General features: G+C 41.1%; 1 protein-coding gene across 1 annotated transcript in view; it reads left to right on the plus strand.

Annotated features, from left to right (window-relative positions):
* The window catches only part of LOC149221762 (NADP-dependent D-sorbitol-6-phosphate dehydrogenase-like), a 55,135-nt gene extending 35,791 nt beyond the window's left edge, over positions 1-19,344 (plus strand). The window contains exons 2-6 of the mRNA XM_089385228.1: positions 17,753-17,847; positions 17,994-18,111; positions 18,249-18,381; positions 18,489-18,708; positions 18,793-19,344. Coding sequence (XP_089241354.1) covers positions 17,753-17,847; positions 17,994-18,111; positions 18,249-18,381; positions 18,489-18,708; positions 18,793-19,023 — 797 coding nt within the window. The 3' untranslated portion in view covers positions 19,024-19,344. The remainder of the gene's footprint in view (positions 1-17,752; positions 17,848-17,993; positions 18,112-18,248; positions 18,382-18,488; positions 18,709-18,792) is intronic.
* Positions 19,345-20,588: the final 1,244 nt, after the last annotated feature.

The raw sequence follows: 20,588 nt of genomic DNA on the forward strand, positions 1-20,588 counted from the left end.
GGATTCATGCCCAGTGCTTGAAAGTTTAATCCCTGAATTGCTTGCCCCTGTTATCTTCTCCCATCCACCTAAAAGTTCTATTCATGTTGCCTTTGTCATCTTGAATACTAGGAGCTTCTAATTAGATTCATTGCCATCCTTCCTCAACCAACAGATACATCATACATCGATTGTTGGTTTGGTTATAAGATGTAAGTAACCAAAAAATTAATAGACTCACTATGCATACAATAACTTTCTGAGTGAACATTATTCTTGTGTGATCAGAGATGCCAATCTTAATTAGGATGGAGTTTAATTTCTCCTATTCTTTAACAATCACCGAAGTCAGTTAAATAGAAATCAAGGAGTCACATCCATCCTTACATATCGGTGATCCATTAATAGCAAGTGCTTGTATAAATTGAAATCCATGCGCATGTTAAATCTCAAAGCAGAAGTTTCCCATCTCATCAATCCTCTTTTCCTGAGGTTTAACATTCTATAGACGACGTGTCAAGGCAACTTGATGCTTCCCTCCATAGTCAGATGTGACTAGATTTATAGAATCCCAATAATGTGTTGCATTTACCTTTGGGATTGAAGTCATGTCTGACATGAATATGAATTTCTCTAAACTGATAAACTTGAATTGATCCTTTTCAGCCTTAATTGTGTAGTGTGTAGAGGTTACCTGATCAAATCTGTAATATCTATGATTGCCCATTTCAAGTCTTTCTTGTCCTTCAACTAATATGTGTCCAACTGAGAAGCATGTGTCCTGAAAGCAGTGAGATATGGTACCATGTTTGTGCTTATCCATGTTAAATTCTCTAAGCCCAGCAATCAGATTAATGTGCCAGTAAATTTTTATACCCAGATTTCTACTTTTACTGAAAACCCAGAAAATTTAAATCTGAAATCTACACACAATTAACACAGTTAAGCTTCTAACAATTTATGCACACCAAAAAACAGAAATTCAAACACTCAATTTTTACACAGCTATTTTCCATGGAAAACCCCAGTGTGGGGAAAAACCAGCAGAGAGGGATTTTATTAGGTTTTAGGAAAAATACTACAGCAGCAGTACCAGAGATATTACAGATAATTGTTAAAATTGGCAACTAGGGCCAAATTCCATGTGGGTCATCTTATTTGTGGCAGCTGATATTTTTCTTGGATCCCTCTCATCGAGAGGTGTAGGATTGATTTAAAGATCATCTGATTCCGATAAGTATTCATGGAAATATGAATTTATTTGTGTTATGGGACAATTCGTCAAGGCCGGCCAGCAACCAAATAACCCCCATGTGTTCTCAACGTTTTAGTGTAAAAGGAAGTGACTTGATAGTCATTTGTGCACACACTTCACTCTTGATTTCTCTCCACTTGTTTTAGTGGAAGAGAATTCTAAGAGGAGGAAGCCCTAAACGCAGGTCTAGAAGGAGGCCCTATTCGCAGTAAAAGAAGGATGCCCTAGCCGCAGGTCTTGTGAAGGTTTGGCCACAGTTCAAAGGGAGATCTAGCACGGTGAAGGAGGCCTAACAGCTTTCCCTAAACACAGTCTTATCATACCCTAGATGCCCTAATCTTTACGCTGTTTGAGACAGCCCTTAGACGCTGGAAAAGAGATACCCTAACCGCAGTAAAGAGGCTCCCTAACTCGCTGTCTAAAGGATGCCCTAACCAGCAAAGAAGGTAGGGACAACGTGGGTGTCTTAGGGCTGTTGGAGCCTCTTGGTGACTGCGTGGAGGGTTGTTCTATGCTACAGCCAAGCCGAGTTTGAAGAAGGGAGCACACAGGTCTGTGAGGGCAGAAAGAGGTAAGGTATGACTGTTTTGGAGGGCTGTTAGGGTGCTGCAGAGATCTGTGGTAGGCCGCAGGCCTAGCCACTCCAAAATAGGGCTGCATGTAGGCTTGAGAGGCTGCCATATGCCCAGAACAACAACATATGGAGGCAACACTTTACCTTGACTAGGCCGCAGTTATTTGGAGGCTGTTTGTGTGGGTTGATAAGGATTGTTGCAGCGTGCACATGCCCTAACCAGGAACAGCAGTACAGCAGTATGTGTAGTGTGTTGGGTCAAAGTTTTTACGCAGTCAGCCCTAATCCTATACAGACTTGGAGCAGCATAGCAGGATGTATAGTGCACATAGGAGCAGCAATGAGTACATGTTGTACAGTGCAACTATGTTACCGGATCCGTGGGGCTAGGTAGTTGGATCCGCGGATCCCCGGATCAGATACGGATCCGGATCCGGATCCACTGGGATCCGCACTGTGCACACTAAGAGTCACTTTCAAAAATAATGAACCTTTCGTAGTAAATAAATCCAAACCTACAAAATCATGTGTTCTATGGCGGCGGCTTGATCGATTCTGCAAATGAAGGTGCGTTGGTTGGACCAGTTGGGTAACAAAAGTCTGTCAGAACATATGTGCGTCAAACGATTATTGAAATGGGCATTTAACATATTATTTAACATTGATAAATGTCTGTCGGAACATATGTGTGTCACGGGATTGTTAGCCTCCAGTTTCCACGTAAAATTATTTTGCCCACATAGCACTTAACGTGGATTTTAACTTCCCATCTCCCAAGTGTTTGGTCTCTGATACTTTATCTTATTAAATTTCTAATTCAATTCATTTTATAAATGAATCTAAATAGTTTTGTTCTTTAATTTAATTTATAATAACTAAATATTTTAAATTCCCAGCTCCCAAGAGTTTGGTCTCCGATACTTTATCTTGATAATTTATAATTCAATTCACTTTAATTTAATTTATAATAATTAAATATTTTAAATTCCCAGCTCCCAAGAGTTTGGTCTCCGATACTTTATCTTGATAATTTATAATTCAATTCACTTTATAAATGAATCTCAATAGTTTTGTTCTTTAATTTAATTTATAATATTTTTTTTTAATAGGTAATTTATAAACTATAATAATAATAATTTTTATAATAGTTATTATTATGTTTTACGTTAATTATAAACTATTTAATTTGTATGAATACTTATTATTTAATACATAAATAATATATTAATTCTAAGCTTATTAATGGAATATATTAATTATTTTATATAAGTATTACATTTTACAAATATATATAAACTATATATTATAAAATTTATAATTTTTATTTTTAAAATTATAAAAAAAATATTTATATTATTTGTACTTGCTGTTTCCTTCGCGTATCCGGATCCTGACTTTTCAAAACATTGGCGGATCCGGATCCGAATCCGTATCCGTATCCGTATCCGAATCCTGGTAACTTAGGTGCAACATAGTGCACATAGGAGCAGCAATGCATAGCATGATGTACAGTGCAGCATGGTGTAGATCAGTGTTGCTGGACATTGGAGCAGCAATGGGACAGCATGGTAATGATGGGCATATAGCAGAAGCGAGAATGCATACAGCAGCATGATGATGAGGTATTGCAACATGCATTTGGGTGCAACGTAGTGCAATGAAAAGCTCAGCATAGTGCAGCAGTGCAGTGATGGGTACAGTCATGATTAGTGAAACATGATGAGATGCAACATAGTGATGATGGGTGCAGCATGGTGCAGCATAGTGAGGTGCAGCATAATGATAGATGCAGCATGGTGATGGAGTCACCTTGGAGAATCAGTTGAAGCAGCATGTCTTCAATTGAGTTCAACTACTTCATGTATTATCTTCTTAGAGATGATCTATGCTCTTATTTAGATAAGTCAAAGTGTTGACTTCTGTTGTATATGTACTATCTCTCTCTCTCTGCTGGACTATTGAAGAACATATAAGAATAATTGATCAAGGGTTTCCCCACATTGGGGTTTGTCCTTGGCTAGCGCCACATCTTGTGTCCTCTTGTCTTGGCTTGTCTTTTGCGATTTATGTTTATGTTCTATCTGCAATTTACTATTACACTGATGTGATTGCTAATCTGGAAAAGATATTGAGCTAACTGTGAAAATTGAAATAAATTGCTCTAAGCATAGAACATACCTAAAAATAACATGGTATCAAAGCAAAGGTTAAGACAAAGCCCAAGCAAGAGTGAAAAAAGCAATCACCGATGATAGTTGGGATCCTCATCCCCCTTCAAATTCACCGAGGGTGAAGTTGAAGCAGAGAATATTATCCGAGTGGCGCAGAGGAAGCTTCTGATGGCCTACCTTAAGATCACTTCAATGGGAAGTCTAGATCCAAGGGTGGAAGGAAAAGCAGATGCCTTACAATAATTTCGGCCATTATGCGAAGGAGTGTTCGAATGGTAGGGACACATCACTTGATGATGATAACAATCATTCCAGGGATCGGAGGAATAATAGGTAATGAAGGGAATGGCTGACTCTTCAAAGAAAGCAAAGATCCCCAGGTATGAAGAATCAAATGTCATTTCTGATAAAATAAAGAAGCATTATCTTATAGTGGCCCTCCCCTCCAGACTCTTTGGGAATCTGACTTATTGATTGTAGTGCTTCAATGCACTTCATCGGATAGAAGGGTGCTCTCTCTAATTTGGTAGAGATGGAAACAATCATGGGACTATACTTGGAGTCAATGCCACCTATCCTGGAAAGGGTGTAGGGAATGTTTATTAGAATAATGCTATTTAGTGTTTAATGCTCATTCTTATTAGCTGTTTCTATTTTTATCTTTTTAGCAGTTTCTTAGAAGAAACTGGGTGTTTCTATTTTCTACTAGAAACTTGATGTTTCTATTTTTGTAAAATATCTCTGTATTACTTATTGAGCTTCATTTGCTCATGTAAATCAATTCAATTCATTCATTGATTATGGTATCAAAGCATGGGTATTTTTTTCGAAATAATTTTTCATTTGTGTAAAAAATTTTGTGCTTCATTTCGAATTTGCTCTCTAGGTTTTTGAATTTGCTGCATCATTGCAGATGCCATTGTTTCATCTGAGTGCGTCCAAGAGACTTGATACATTCCTCTCGTGCTTTGTGCTGGCCAGGCTCGAACTCATCGTGCTCAAATTCGCTACAAATGTGCACAATGTTTGACGCTGATCGAACTTGATTTTTTTTTTACCGTGTGGATTTTTTTTGTGCGAGGTTAGGCTCTGCAACCTACTCGATTCCACCTTCTACTGCGGCACCAGTGTTTGGATTCATCGTCTTCTCCTCCTAGCGTCGGCTGTTGGTGACAAACACCACACACGCCACCACCACGAGACCGACGGCCTTTCGCGGCAAAGACCGAGACTAGTAGAGCGGAGTTGGAAAAGCTTTACAAGAGTCGTGGAATTGGTGGAGTCTGAGACTCGCATCAATCGGCGCGTGACATCCCTTCAGAACAAAAAAAGGAGTTTGCGACCTGCACTGGTTTCTGCAATAATCCTCTGGCGAGAAGGCATCTTACACATTCAAAGATCCTTCGTTCGATTTTGTGCAAATTGTGCGAGGGAGATTCTCCAGGTTCAGCTATTTTGTGTCGACAGCTTAAGGCCGGTATAGGTGGCTTCTTACAGCTCGAAAGCTTCCTTGACGAGAACGAGGACTGAGAAGGTGAAAACCGATGCCTTGAAGCTCCCAACAAAATTGAGATAAGGGTCTATTGGCTTAGATCCGACGCCGTTGAAAGAAGACTGCTCAGGCCACCTCGCTCCCTTTTATTTCTTCTCGTTTCCTTGTTGAGAATATTGACTGGATGGTTCCAGGGAAACGATTTTATCGTTATTCCTGTAAGTTTTTTGCAAACTGTGCTAGGAATACCCTCCAGGCAGTCACGGTTATAATTGAGGCTGATAGCCATCTCTGCAACGCATTAACAACAACCCATTTAACGATTTGATGGAGTGGATCTGCAACAGCAGGGCATTTGGCGGAGGAACAGCAGGTTCCTGATTCGAATTTCTGAAAACCGGGCGTGATAGCACGTGGGCCCATATTCACTATCCTGCGTGTTACAAATTTGCTACGTGGGTGTTGCTGTCCGTGTGGTTGAGAACGTGGGTGCTGCTGCTACAGCGTATTACAAAGATTGCTGTTTGCGTGGTTAAGGACGTGATTTTTTGTTTCGTGGGTGCTGCTGTCTGCATGTTATAAGGATTTATCGGGAATAAGTGTACATAAGACCGAGGAGAAACTGCGTGCTGCAGTGATACTGTCACCACAATGGTCCTTCCACCTTCATTTGAAAGTCACGAATGAAAATCATGTGATTTTTTTCTCTTGCCTCGTTTTTTTCGACCAAGGATTTTCTGGGTGCATCGTTTTCTGTGCCTCGATTTTTGAGTCAGCAAATTTGAATTTTGTTTCCAGCGTTTGTCAAATTTTGTCCGGATCAGTCGGCATTTGCATTGAAATCTGTGCCAGACTCCTCTATTGTTTTCCGTGTCTCGAGAAACGTGCAGATGGCCTCACTAACCAATCTGATGTTGGAAGGCAATCAATGCTTTAATGGCATAAATTATAACATCTGGAAACAGAGAATGTTGACCATTTTTGAATATAGGCATCTTGACCAGCTTGTTTTGGGCAAAGAGCTCTGTCCTGGTACAGTCGGTATAGATCAAGATAAGTTTGATGATCGAAATTGAGAGGCTGTTATGCTTCTCAAACTCTCTGTCACTGATGATCAGTTACCGCAGATTCCTTCCAGCAAGACAACTGCCGAAATTTGGCAACATTTGAAGGAATTGCACGAGATATCCGACAAGAGCAAAGATTTCTTTCTCAAGAATCAGTTGTTCTCCATCATGATGGAAGAACATATGTCTTTACAGGAACATCTTAACAGGATTAAAGACATTCGAGATTAGCTCGAAGCCATTGGTCGGACCATGGAGGAAGAAGATATGGTAGGCATCACTCTGAAAAGTCTACCAAAACCTTATGAGCACTTCATCGAAACACTCAACATTACCTCCACTTATGTTGATCTGAAGTTTCCGGAGTTAGGCACCAAACTCATGCAGCAAGATCGTTGGAAACAACAGTTTGGTAGTGGTGCTTCATTAGCCTCCTCAGAAAATGCTTTTGCTGCCAAATATCAGTCCTCTCAGTCCTTTCAGCAGAAAGGTTCTTCTTAGCCTTTTGATCTTGCTAGGAAGAAAAATGTGCAGTGTAATTATTGTCACAAGTTCAACCACATGAAGAAAGATTGCCGACAGAGGATTGCTTCTAAACAGAAGAAACAGGGAGGGCCCCATCAGACAGCAAATGTTGCAGAACATTCTGAGAAGACAAAATCTGCCTTTTATGCCTTTATGGCTAAAAGGTCTTCAGATCATGTCCCGTCTTTTGCCTGGTACATTGACTTTGGTGCATCACGCCATTTCTCTCACAGGCATGATTAGTTTATTGACTTTTCATCTTTCAGTGATTCCGTGGTATTCGGCGGAGGTGAAGAGTACACAGTGGTTGGCAAAGGTACAGTTCAGATCCAGTCTGGTGGGTGCACACTCATCTTCCTGAATGTATACTATGTTCCTGGTATGGAAATTAATCTGCTGTCTGTCAGCCAGATTATGAGGAACTCTCCTCAGCTTGATGTAGTGTTCAGTGCACACGAGTGCTCCATTATTGACAGGGACACTAGTCTTACGGTTGCTGTTGGCCTAGAGGATCATGGTCTATATAGGCTTCTTGACACTGGAGATTCTCCAGAAGTAGCTCTAGCAGCTCGTGTTTCTCCTATAAGCACTCTATGGCATCAGCGATATGGGCATCAGCGATAAGTATCTCTCTCAGATCTCTCGGGAGGGACTTGTGTCAGGGTTACCTAATATTCAGACTCAGCAGTTGGGAGTATGCGGCGCCTGTCAAGCTGGCAAGCAACATCGGTCTTCATTCAAGGATGGAGAATCTTGGCGTGCATCTAAGGTACTCCAGTTAATTCATGCTGATATTTGTGGTCCTATGCATACATCTTCTATTACTGGTTGCAAATATTTTTTGCTTATTGTAGATGATTTCAGTAGAAAGATGTGGGTGTATTTTCTAAAAAATACATCTGATGTATTTAGTATCTTTCAAAAGTTTAAATCCTTAGTTGAAAAAGAGTTTGGTTGCAATATCATAACTCTTAGGACAGATAACGGGGGGGGGGGGGGGGGGGGGATTTTGTTCTTCTGTGTTCTCCAACTTCTGTGATACTCATGGCATCAAACGTCAGTTAACTACACCCTACACTCCTCAGTGGAACAGTGTTGTCGAACGCCGCAATCGTACGGTTGTTGAAATGGCTCATTCCATGTTACAACACAGGAGTGTTCCAAACAAATTCTGGGCTGAAGCAGTATTTACTGCTGTCTATCTTCTTAACCGATCACCTACTCAGGTTGTTAAGGGGAAGACTCCTGAAGAGGTTTGGTCTGGCTGTAAGCCTAAGATCAGTCACCTAAAAGTATTTGGCTCAGTTGTATATGTTTGGATTCCAGCTGCTAAGTGCTCTAAGTTGGATTCCAAAAGCCAGAAACTCATGATGACAGGGTACAATGATCATCACAAGGCCTATAGGTTGATAGATATAGCCTCTGGTCGTCTTAGCTTCAATCGTGATGTAGTATTTGATGAAGATAGAGGATTCTTTCAGTCTCCTCCTTCTGAGCAGTGTTCTGAGGATCAGCCTCACAGTGTTCTTCTTCCGGTAGGTCCACCTGATGGGAGGGATGATGCAGCATCAGTATTTGATGATGCACTACCTGAGCTTCCTCCGGAAAATAATCCTCCTCTTGCTGCTCCTATTGTTCCTGAGCCTTCTTCATCTCCTCCTGATATTGGTTCCTCTACTCTCCGGCCTAAATGGTGGGCTAAAACCATTGGTGATCTCTGGGATAATGAGCTCCTTGAAGGTAAAACTTCTAGACATAAGAGCAAACAACAGTCTACAGTAAATTTTGCTCTTATGGCTAACCTGCATAGTACTTTTGAGCCTCAAACCTATTCAGAGGCTAAGGGTACACCTGAGTGGGAACAGGCTATGGAAGTTGAATTCCAGAGTCTTCAGAAGAATCACACTTGGACCCTTTTTGATCTTCCTGCAGGGAAAAAGCCCATTAGTTGCAAATGGGTGTATAAAGTGAAATACAAAGCAGACGGAACCCTAGACAAGTATAAAGCTCGCCTTGTTGCTCGAGGGTTCTCACAGAAGGAAGGCATTGACTATGAAGAGACCTTTGCTCCTACAACGAAGATGAGTACCATACAGCTTGTCCTTGCCTTAGCAGCTCAGTTCAATTGGAAAGTCCATCAGATGGATGTAAAGAGTGCTTTTCTGAATGGTGACTTATAGGAAGAAGTCTACATGACGCAGCCTCCAGGATTCAAGGTTGCCGGTCAAGAACAGAAAGTCTGTAGATTAGTCAAAGCACTCTATGGTCTGAAACAAGCTCCTCGGGCTTGGTACATGAAAATTGATCAGTACCTCACAGATCATGGTTTTCAGCGGAGTCCATCTGATGCAAACCTGTATATCAAGCATATTGGTGATGATATTCTGTTTGTGGTTGTCTATGTGGATGACCTTATCATTACTGGCAGCTCAACACATTTGATCCATGGGATCAAACAGGATTTGTGCAGCACTTTTGATATGACAGATTTAGGACTTCTTCATCACTGTTTGGGGGTTGAAGTCTGGCAGATTGAGAACAACATCTTTCTCTCTCAGTCTAAGTATGCCAGAAATCTTGTGGACAAATTCAGAATGCAGGGTTGCAAACCTGCCACGACTCCTATGGAACCAGGGCTCAAACTTTTAGCTCAGTTATCCTCACCCCTTGTGGATGAAACTTTATTCAGGCAATTAGTGGGCAGCCTCATCTACCTTATTGCGACTAGACCTGACATCAGTTTTGCAGTGAGCTACATTTCCCGCTTCATGGCAGCTCCTAAGGCTGATCATTGGAAAACAACGAAACATGTGCTGCGTTATGTGCGTGGCACTCCTGATTATGGACTTCTGTACACTCGAAGTTCCAATCCTATACTCAGTGGTTACACAGATTCTGACTGGGCCGGTTCGGTTGATGACCATAAATCTACAGCTGGCTATGTATTTAATCTAGGATCCGGTGCTATCACCTAGACTAGTAAGAAGCAACAGGCAGTGGCTCTCTCCTCAACAGAAGCAGAGTATCGGGGAGCAGTTAAGGCATCTTGTGAGGTAGTTTGGCTTCGACGTATGCTTGCGGATATGCATGTTTTCCAGACAGGCTCTACTCCTTTGTTCTGTGATAATCAGGGAGTGCTCAAACTTGCCAAGAATACAGTCTTTCATGAACGAACAAAGCATGTCGAAACCCATTGTCACTACATTCGCCAGCTTGTTGAAGATGGATCCATCCAATTGCGATATGTTCCCACAACGGAGCAACCCGCCGACATCTTCACTAAGCCTCTTGGTCCTGATAAGTTTGTAAAATTCAGAGGGTCTATTGGTGTTGTAAATAGATTGAGCATTAAGGGAGGGTATTAGAATAATGCTATTTAGTGTTTAATGCTCATTCTTATTAGCTGTTTCTATTTTTATCTTTTTAGCAGTTTCTTAGAAGAAACTGGTTGTTTCTATTTTCTAATAGAAACTTGATATTTCTATTTCTGTAAAATATCTCTGTATTACTTATTGAGCTTCATTTGCTCATGTAAATCAACTGAATTCATTCATTGATTAATGTTACCTCTCAATTGAATGAGGGTAACTTGATTCATTTACAAGAATCTCTTTATATACTTGATTGCAAGAAGAACCTGGTGTCCATTTCGACAATGAAAATCAAAGGTTTCAAGATGGCATTCATTGATGGAAAGGTACGTGTTTGAAAATAGAATTTTCAAAGATGCTTTTACTCATGGGTTCAGGGTTGGCAATTTGTGTCAAGTTGCAGGAAGTCCATTGGGGACCATGTCAGTTGACACATCTCGTCTATAGCACCGGAGGTCTACTTATTATGGGGCCCCACCCGAAGTGAGTCAAATGGTGACAGGGATGACTGAATTCAAGAAGAGCATGAAGGTACATGTCCGAGTTGTACCGAAGGAAAATCTTACAAGGGGACCATTCCCCTTATGTAGCAGGTCCACAGGTTTGGAAGAACCCGAGGGGTTTGAGATTCATGATCAGGAATCTCATGTAGGCAGGTGGAAGAAAGCCCTCTATGGCTTGAAGCAAAACACCCCGGGCTTAATATGAGAGCACTGATAGCTGTTGGATGAAGCTGAGATTCACTAGGAGTGAAGCCGATCCAAACCATTGCTTAAAGGTTGTGGATGATAGACCTCTCATACTGGCACCTTCTGAGGACGACCTCTTTCTGACAGGTGCAGACCCTCATTTGCAATAGTAAGAGGGAGTTGGATTCCGGATTTGGAATGGTAAACTGCAAGCCTGTGACTACCTCAATGGAGCTTAACTTTCAGAAGTTATGTGGTAGTGATGCCGAACCTGATTTGGGAAATGCCTCTGAGTTTCATAAACTCATTCTAGCATTGATGTTCTTGGTGAACTCCCGTCCGGATATATGTTTTGCAGTTAGCATGTTGGGCTCATATTTGGTTGAGCCTCACTGGATTGGTGCCAAGAATCATTTGAGATATCTTCAGGGCACAATCTCTCATGGATTGAGATACACTGTCGGAAATGTGAAGCTGCATGATTATTCTGATGCTGATTAGGCAGGCAGTGTGGAGGATTGCAAGAGCACTTTTGAGTGCTGGTTCTCTTTGGGTTCTGCTTTGATATCTTGGATGAGCAGGAAGCAGAAGTCGGTTGCTATAAGCAACGCTGAGACCGAATACATAGCTACGAGTATGATCTCGTGTGAAGCTGCCTGGTTGCGGAAGCTCTTCAGTGAGCTATTTGACACACGATGGATACCACTGTGATCTTCTGTGACAACTAGAGGGGGATTCGATTGTTGAGGAATCTTGTGTGTTATGATCGCTCCAAGCATATAGACATCAGGTACCACTTAATTGGGGATATGGTACATCGATGAGCAAGAAGGCTCCATTGCATTGTGACTGATGTGTAGGTCGTAGGCATTCTGTTGAAGCCCTGAGGAAAGGTCAAATTTGTGACTTTCCAGAACGACTTGGATTCGTTGAGAGACCCTCTTATGAGGGTCCTATATGATGCATGCATTGAGCTCTGAGAGCTCCGGGGGGCTTGGGGTACTTCTTGGAGCAACAAGCGACCACAGGGCGACTCACCCTCCCCTAGTGGTGCACTGTGTACAGGGTGAATGGTTCAACCTTCCCTTGTGATACCCGATGGCGACTTGTGGGCAGGATGAGTGGTTCTCTTGCTGAGGCATCCTACCCATGCAGTCTGGGACTCATGGGAAGTACCTCTCATTTGGCCAATGAGCAGGGAAATGAGGATAGGGACCATAGTAGTACCGATGGATGCATCGTGTATCTACCGTACTCCCTATGCTAGGATGATCGACATTGATCTGGGATCAATTGGAACTGACTTCGGGTCAGTAAGAGTGATATAGCTCACTCTCTCTTGGAACTGATCTGGGATCAGTATGAGTGGTTTGAGACACTCTCTTTTGATATTGATCTGGGATCAATGAAACTGACTTTGGGTCAGTAAGAGTGACATAACTCACTCTCTTTTGGAACTGATCTAGGATCAGTAAGAGTGGTATGACACACTCTCTTCATATGGGACTGACTTCAGGTCAGTAGAGAATGGTATGAGACATTCTCGATCAATTCTTCTTCTTTATGGTTCAATAGAGCAGAGCAATGCAGTGCAAGGCACTTATGGCAGAGATAGTACAGTCTGGCAGATGGATCAGTAGATGGAGTTCTCCCTAGTTGAGAGGGAGTGTTAAAATTGGTAACTAGGGCCAAACTCCATGTGTGTCATCTTATTTGTGGCAGCTGATATTTTTCTTTGATCCCTCTCATCGAGAGGTGTAGGATTGATCTAAAGATCATCCAATTCCGATAAGTATTCATGGAGATATGAATTTATTTGTGTTATGGGACAATTCGTCAAGGTCGGCCAACAATCGAATAACCCCCATGTGTGCTCAACGTTTTAGTATAAAAGGAGGTGACTTGATAGTCATTTGTGCACACACTTCACTCTTGATTTCTCTCCACTTGTTTTAGTGGAAGAGAAGTTTAAGAGGAGGAAGCCCTAAACGCAGGTCTAGAAGGAGACCCTATTCACAGTAAAAGAAGGATGCCCTAGCCGCAGGTCTTGTGAAGGTTTGGCTGCAGTTCAAAGGGAGATCTAGCACGGTGAAGGAGGCCTAACAACTGTCCCTAAATGTAGTCTTATCATACCTTGGATGCCCTAATCTATACGCTGTTTGAGACAACCCTTAGACGCTGAAAAAGAGATACCCTAACCGCAGTAAAGAGGCTCCCTAACTCGCTATCTAAAGGATGCCCTAACTAGCAAAGAAGTTAGGGACGACGTGGGTGTCTTGGGGCTGTTGGAGCCTCTTGGTGACTGCGTGGAGGGTTGTTCTATGCTACAGCGAAGCCGAGTTTGAAGAAGGGAGCATGCAGGTTTGTGAGGACAGAAAGAGGTAAGGTATCACTGTTTTGGAGGGCTGTTAGGGTGCCGCAAAGATTTGTGGTAGGCCACATGCCTAGCCACTCCAAAATAGGGCTGCGTGTAGGCTTGAGAGGTTGCCATATGCCCATAACAACAACATATGGAGGCAAAACTTTACCTTGACTAGGCCACGGTTATTTGGAGGTTGTTTGTGTGGGTTGATAAGGATTGTTGCAGTGTGCACATGCCCTAACCAGGAACAACAATACAACAGTATTGCAACAATGATTGTGTAGTGTGTTGGGTCAAAGTTTTGACGCAGTTAGCCCTAATCCTAGACAGACTTGGAGTAGCAGAGCAAGATGTATAGTGCACATAGGAGCAGTAATGAGTACATGTTGTACAGTGCAACATAGTGCACATAGGAGCAGAAATGCATAGCATGATGTACAGTGCAGCATATGATGGTGCAACATGGTGTAGATTAGTGTTGCTGGACATTCGAGTGGCAATGGGACAACATGGTAATGATGGGCATATAGCAGTAGTGAGAATGCATACAACAACAGGATGCTGAGGTATTGCAGCATTAGGATGATGAGGTATTGCAGTAGCAGGATGATGAGGTATTGCAGCATGCATTTGGGTGCAGCATAGTGCAATGAAGAGCTCAATATAGTGCAACAGTATAGTGTTGGGTACAGTCATGATTAGTGAAGCATGATGAGATGCAACATAGTGATGATGGGTGCAACATGGTGCAACGCAGTGAGGTGCAGCATAGTGATGAGGTGCAACACAATGATAGATGCAGCATGGTGATGGAGTCACCTTGGAGAATCAATTGAAGCAACATGTCTTCAACTGAGTTCAGCTACCTCATGTATCATCTTCTTAGAGATGATCTATGCTCTTATTTAGATAAGTCAAAGTGTTGACTTCTGTTGTATATGTACTATCTCTCTCTCTCTCTCTCTCTCTCTGCTGAACTATTGAAGAACATATAAGAAGAATTGATCAAGGGTTCCCCACATTGGGGTTTGTTCCTGGCTAGCACCACATCTTGTGTCCTCTTGTCTTGGCTTGTCTTCTGCGATTTATGTTTATGTTCTATCTGCAATTTACTATTATGCTGATGTGATTGCTAATCTAGAAAAAATATTGAGCTAATTGTGAAAATTGAAATAAATTGCTCTAAGCGTAGAACATACCTAAAATTAACACCAATCATCAACCCCAGAAATCGGTCGTTCCTTTTTGCTTGGTATGGCTTGAAGCACAACCTCTTTCCATGGCAGCGTATGGCCCTTTCGCATGGCCCACGACTTGGCCTCTTTTCTTTCTCACTCTGCCTAGGGTACGACCCTTCTCCTCAGCTGCTCGACTTTCTTGTTTTTCACTCAAGTCAGCCCTCTTTTCTCTCCCTCAAAGTGATTTAAAAAACAATGTGTCCTTCACTCACTCATTCCAACAATTTATAATCCTTCTAAGGCCAAATACCATGGGTTGTCAGAAGTTAAAACATCAAAATACCATGGGTAATGCCATGAGTCATCATTTAGCCTAAGTTTACATTAATTTATTAAATCACTGTACTTTTCCTAAGTAAAACTTAGGAATAATTAAAATTGTTGAAATAAGTAATTACTAAGCTGTCTTCTGCCTGCTTGGACACAAGGCCTATGCAGAGACACCTGTCCGAGCTACAATTTTTAACAATCTAGTACAAGATTTCCAAAACCAATTATAAAGTTGGTGAGTCTCTTTGCACAACTGTTAACATTGGATGGGAAGCAACCGACTAATATTTTCATAGAGTACTGCTGGTTGTTGGAAATGCAACTAGTGTCGGTTTTCATAATGTATTTAAAATGTACTATTGATGTATTTATTATATTCATTCTTATTATTTATTTCTAGTCAAAGCATGTTCTTCATGCTTATAGGGTTTATTGAGTCAAAGAAATATAATTGAGTCAAAGTCCCATTTGGATTTCTTGTAAGAAAAAGAAAACTATTTTTATCTTGAGTCAAAGAGTCAAAATGTTGTCCATAGACCAAGTTGGCCCTTCTTTGTAATATTCCTAATTGGAATTTAACAGCTAATACCAAGCAATGGACTAGGAACAATAATTAAACCAGAACTCTTACACAATTAAAACACCAAAATGTCCAACAACACAATCTGAGTAATTTTATTAATTTTATGATAAAAGAGTACATTAAATGAGCTGAAATTTCGGAACCTGGGCTTCCTATGTAAGATGAGCAGAACCCGAAAAAATGGCCTGAACCCAAGTGGTAGAAATGGTCCCGGAGTGATTTGTGCACTATCCAGAAATAATCTGCTTCTCGCTACTGGCTGGAATGTTGATCTTAGGGTTGAATACTCCTCGGAATGCTCTGAAAATTTAGCTCTCCTCTCCCAAAACCTAGAAAAATCTAGAAATGGTTTGGTCCAACTCCAAGCCTAAATTGAGCCCACCAAGTGATGAAAATTCCCCAACTTATTAGCAATTCGCGCTGCTATAAGAATGTGGATTTCAGGCCTGAATATCGCTTGGAAAATTCTATAAAATTAGTCGGAGACTCCTCTCAATAAACCCACAAAAACCCAGAAAGGGTTTGGGCTAAATCCATCGACCCCTGGTGAACCCCAACAAGTGTGAATTGCCCAATCTAGGCAGAAAACGCCCCACAGTTTTGATACTACTGAATTATGCCCAAATCTACCACGAGAAATTTCTCCCAGCTCCGACTAAATTCTCCACTGAGAAATACCTCCTATCTTCAGCCCTTATCTCTCCTGACTCCACTTCTTTAAACCCTTGCACAACACTTGGTCAAATAGCTTCTACGCCCCTGCCAAAAGATAGAAAAATCGACCTAGGTAATAACCTCCAATCCAGCCCGGCGAATCGTTGTCCAAACTCCGGTCTAACAATAAGAAAATTCCCTGCAAAAGCCCGGAGCCTCTAACCCACGCGTGCTCCCACAATGTGCTCCACAAAAATACCTCTACGCTCAAGAAATGTGCACTGCTGAGTAAACTCCTGCAATGATGTCCAATGGAAGCTCTGAATTGAGCTCCCCAAATTGCCTCACTAGGGAGACACTCGAAGTTCTCCAAAATGAGGGTGGAATTCCCGCTCGGAAATTCCTTGTGTTGAACAACACGAGTTGTTTTGGCTAGGCAGCTCAAGAGAACTAGTGTTAATCTGTCAAATAATAAAAAAAATACCAAATGGAGGCCAAAAAGCTGTATTTATAATTGCTAGCCCTCTCCCTTGGTGGTCCCCACCTTCAACTAATAAAATATTACTTTGCCGCCATTCTTCAATAAAATAATAATTTCCACTTTTCTCCCACAAAATAATATTTTCTCCTTTTTATTAAATATCACCAAAAATTGTCAAAACTCCTTAGTGAATTTTGCACTCACAAAAATTGGGAACATTACAGTCCTCCCTGCCAAAAATTGCTTGTCCTCAAGCAATATCCTGCTGCTTCAAAAGTTGGCCTAGCCAATGCCAAGGTCCCAAATGTGCCACTGAACCACTCCTTGCTGTTGAACATCTTGCCATACTAGTGATGCTCCTCATGTCAACAGCGAATCCCCAGAACCTAATGAAAGATCTGAATGATCTCCCCCTGTAGAAACCAACTCACCCTTGAGAGTAGCTGAACTGCCAAATCCTGTTGTACCTGGATCCCGTGCTAGTCTTAGAAGGGTGCCACCACGCTGATGCTGCGCCAGTCTGACTATGGCAAACTTCCCATGATGCTCAGACTTTATCCTCCCCTCCTGAAACTTGATGGTGGATCTGTGAAGGCCAAGCTTATCCTGCCCAGGCATCTCCATGATGTCAATGTCTACCCATCCACTGTCAATCTCAATGCTGAGCAGCAACAAGATAAATCTACCTCGCTATACAATGGAGGTTCCAGCAATCTCCCATGCGTCACATCCAAGGTGAACTAGATCACCCTCTCCCATGATCCCGCTCATCATAGAATGGAGTGTCCTATCAATCAAATGGATCCCTAGATCCCATGGCACAACTCCCAAACCTCCCTGCCTGCGGTTGTGACCTACTGCTAGCTGCTGGGAGTCTTTCCTTTCCAAGTCTGTGCCTCAAACTCATAAAATCTGTCATGATTTTTAATTGATGAAATGGTGATGTACGGAAATAGAGTGCAATGCATTATAGTTTTAATGTTTTCCTGCATGAAATCCTGTGACGAGAACACTCATGCTGATATGGTTTAATGATTCCAGCTGATTACAGGAATGAAAAGGAAGTTGGTCAAGCACTTGCGGAGGCCTTTCAGCAAGGCTTGGTGAAACGAGAGGATATTTTTATTACTACCAAGGTACATTGCATTATCTGCTGAGGAGGTTCCCTCTTTATATCTCTTTTAAAAGACTATAGACTATAATTTAAGGGACTAAGTTCCAATTTGGCATACTGTAGCCCTCCCCTATGTAACAGTATCATTTGCTATTGTTTATGTTATAGCTATGGAATTCAGACCATGGACATGTTCTTGAGGCATGCAAGGACAGTTTAAAGAAACTGCAGTTGGAATATTTGGACCTGTACTTGGTTCATTTTCCAATAGCCACACGACATACAGGTTGTAATGGTCTTCTAAAATTTTTGGATGCAAAGTTTCTGAATGTTTTTTTGCTGCCTCTAATTAAGCTGGTAAATGGAAATTAAACCCAATGTTGTTAAGATGTGTTCACTATTCATACAGTTTAAATATGACAGGGGTTGGAACAACTGATAGTGCCTTAGACGAAGATGGTGTTCTGGACATAGACACCACAGTTTCACTGGGGGAGACATGGCATGCCATGGAGGATTTGGTTTCTGCAGGTTTGGTCCGAAGCATTGGGATCAGGTAAAACCAGTAGTAAATTTAATGTACTATTTGGTTTTGGAAATATCAGGATAAAATGTATGGAAAAGCATGTGTACTAATAAAATATATTGGATTGTTGATTTCAGCAATTATGACATTTTTTTAACTCGAGATACCCTGGCTTACTCAAAAATAAAGCCTGCTGTCAATCAGATTGAGACACATCCCTACTTCCAGAGAGAGTCACTAGTGAAGTTCTGTCAGAAGCACAAAATTGCAGTCACCGCTCATACACCCCTTGGAGGTGCTGCAGCCAATATAGAATGGTTTGGTTCTGTGTCTTGTTTGGAAGATCCATGTCTTCAGGTATATGCCTCTTTCATTCGTTTATTCCTTTCATTAAACATTTGCTTGGAATCTTTCTCATTAACAGAAACTCTGTAATTTCAGAATTTAGCCAACAAATACAAGAAAACTGCAGCACAAATTGCACTGAGGTGGGGCATTCAAAGGAATACAATTGTAATCCCCAAGTCCAGCAAAGTAGAACGTTTGAAGGAGAATATTGATGTTTTTGATTTTGAGCTTTCAAAGGAGGACATTGAAGCAATCAAGTGCATAGATCGCAGATTACGCACCAATAACCCAGAAAAGTTTTGGGGAATTCATCTTTTTGATTAAAATGGTCTTAAGATGGGAATTGCATAATATAAGCAAAACCTGGGTTCTCCTGTTCATGTCTAAATACTTGAACAGAGGATATGAATCTCTGGAAATACTTTTGAAATTTTCATGTCAGGGATAATGACAGGCAGATACGCTTATTGTGATGTATGGTAACGTAAAATGTGGAATTTGCATTTTCTGATTAGTGCAAAACAATGATATGACATCTAGTTGATTACGAACCTGACGTTTTAGAGCAACATTAAAGGAATATTGTAATCCTATACGCAGAAATGTTTTCTGTGACCTTGTCTAATTAGCTCAAATTTCCACTTATTCTCCCTCCATGAATCACAATCATACCAAGTTTTATCAAATAGTGAAGATTCTTCTTGATTGACCGCTAGTTAGTTTGTTAGGGTCCTGTATGTTTTGATATATGCAATTATTTACACTAGAGGCACACCCAAAGACAACCCGAGAATAACAAACCATTTCAAGGAGAATTATCTCTTTACAACCATTTACGAAGAAACATGTGGAACTGCAAGTTATGCCATATTTCTTTGAACTAGGATCACCTCTCAAGAAACTTCCAGATAGAAATATACTTATGCATAAAATAGTCTGCAAAATATATATTATGAAAAAGAAAGTCGCAACCTAAAGCCAAGATAATAGTAGTATTCTTTGTCAATTGAAATGGAATTTGCATTTGTATGGACCTTAAAAAGGAACAGATTTGGTTTAAGTGTTCAATTTCCTTTGCATGAGAAAGGATCAGTACAGCAATTGAGGGTCGGTCACTGGTCCATTAGGGAGTTTGCATTGATGGGGTTGAAGAGAAATTTGAGACAACATTGGTCACATGAATTTCCATCTGCAGGGAACTTCGAATTATGTAATTAAGGTTGCATGGAAGTGATCCTTTACTAGCACGATTAGCGTAGTAATTTTGACTTGAGGTTCTCTCCAAATTTGTCTGAGGTGGTGGGATTTAGAAATCTATCAACTGACTCTACTGAGATTATCGTCCATGCCATAAACATGGAAGATGGCATGGCTAATTACTTTGCTTGGTTTCAGGCAGAGTCGGAGCAAGTGCTAGTTGATAGTTCGTGGCTCCTTTGAAGGATAGATTAGAGGAGGATATGGATTTCAAACCTGTAAAGTCAATTTGGTTGTTGTGCGTAAACTTTGGCTGTTATGATTTGTCTTGTCTTAAGATGGTCAAGAAGACTTTCGTACCAGTAAATGGCTGGCTTTTGATCGAATTTTTCTTTAGCTTAGAGGTCTTGCTAGAGCAGATGATAACGGTGGCTGCACTAAAGACAGTTGCTTATGGCATCATTATGACACCAGGAAATGTGTAATACCAAACATACACGACTAAGCTTTGTCCTTTGATAGAGTTAACAATTCAAACTCTTGCAGATGTTTCTCATTTTCAATGGCTTTTTGGTGGGGCTTACCATATTTGGCTCTTCTGTATTTTAGTCTAAGGCATACTTTTGATTATATCGGTTTTAGTTAGGATTGCTTATGTTTATAGTTTCTAGGCTTTTATGAGCATTTGTGTA

Source organism: Pinus tabuliformis, chromosome Q (genome assembly GCF_031772625.1).
Source record: "Pinus tabuliformis cultivar Carrire ecotype Pingquan chromosome Q, CPIR1, whole genome shotgun sequence".
Classification (NCBI taxonomy): domain Eukaryota; kingdom Viridiplantae; phylum Streptophyta; class Pinopsida; order Pinales; family Pinaceae; genus Pinus; species Pinus tabuliformis.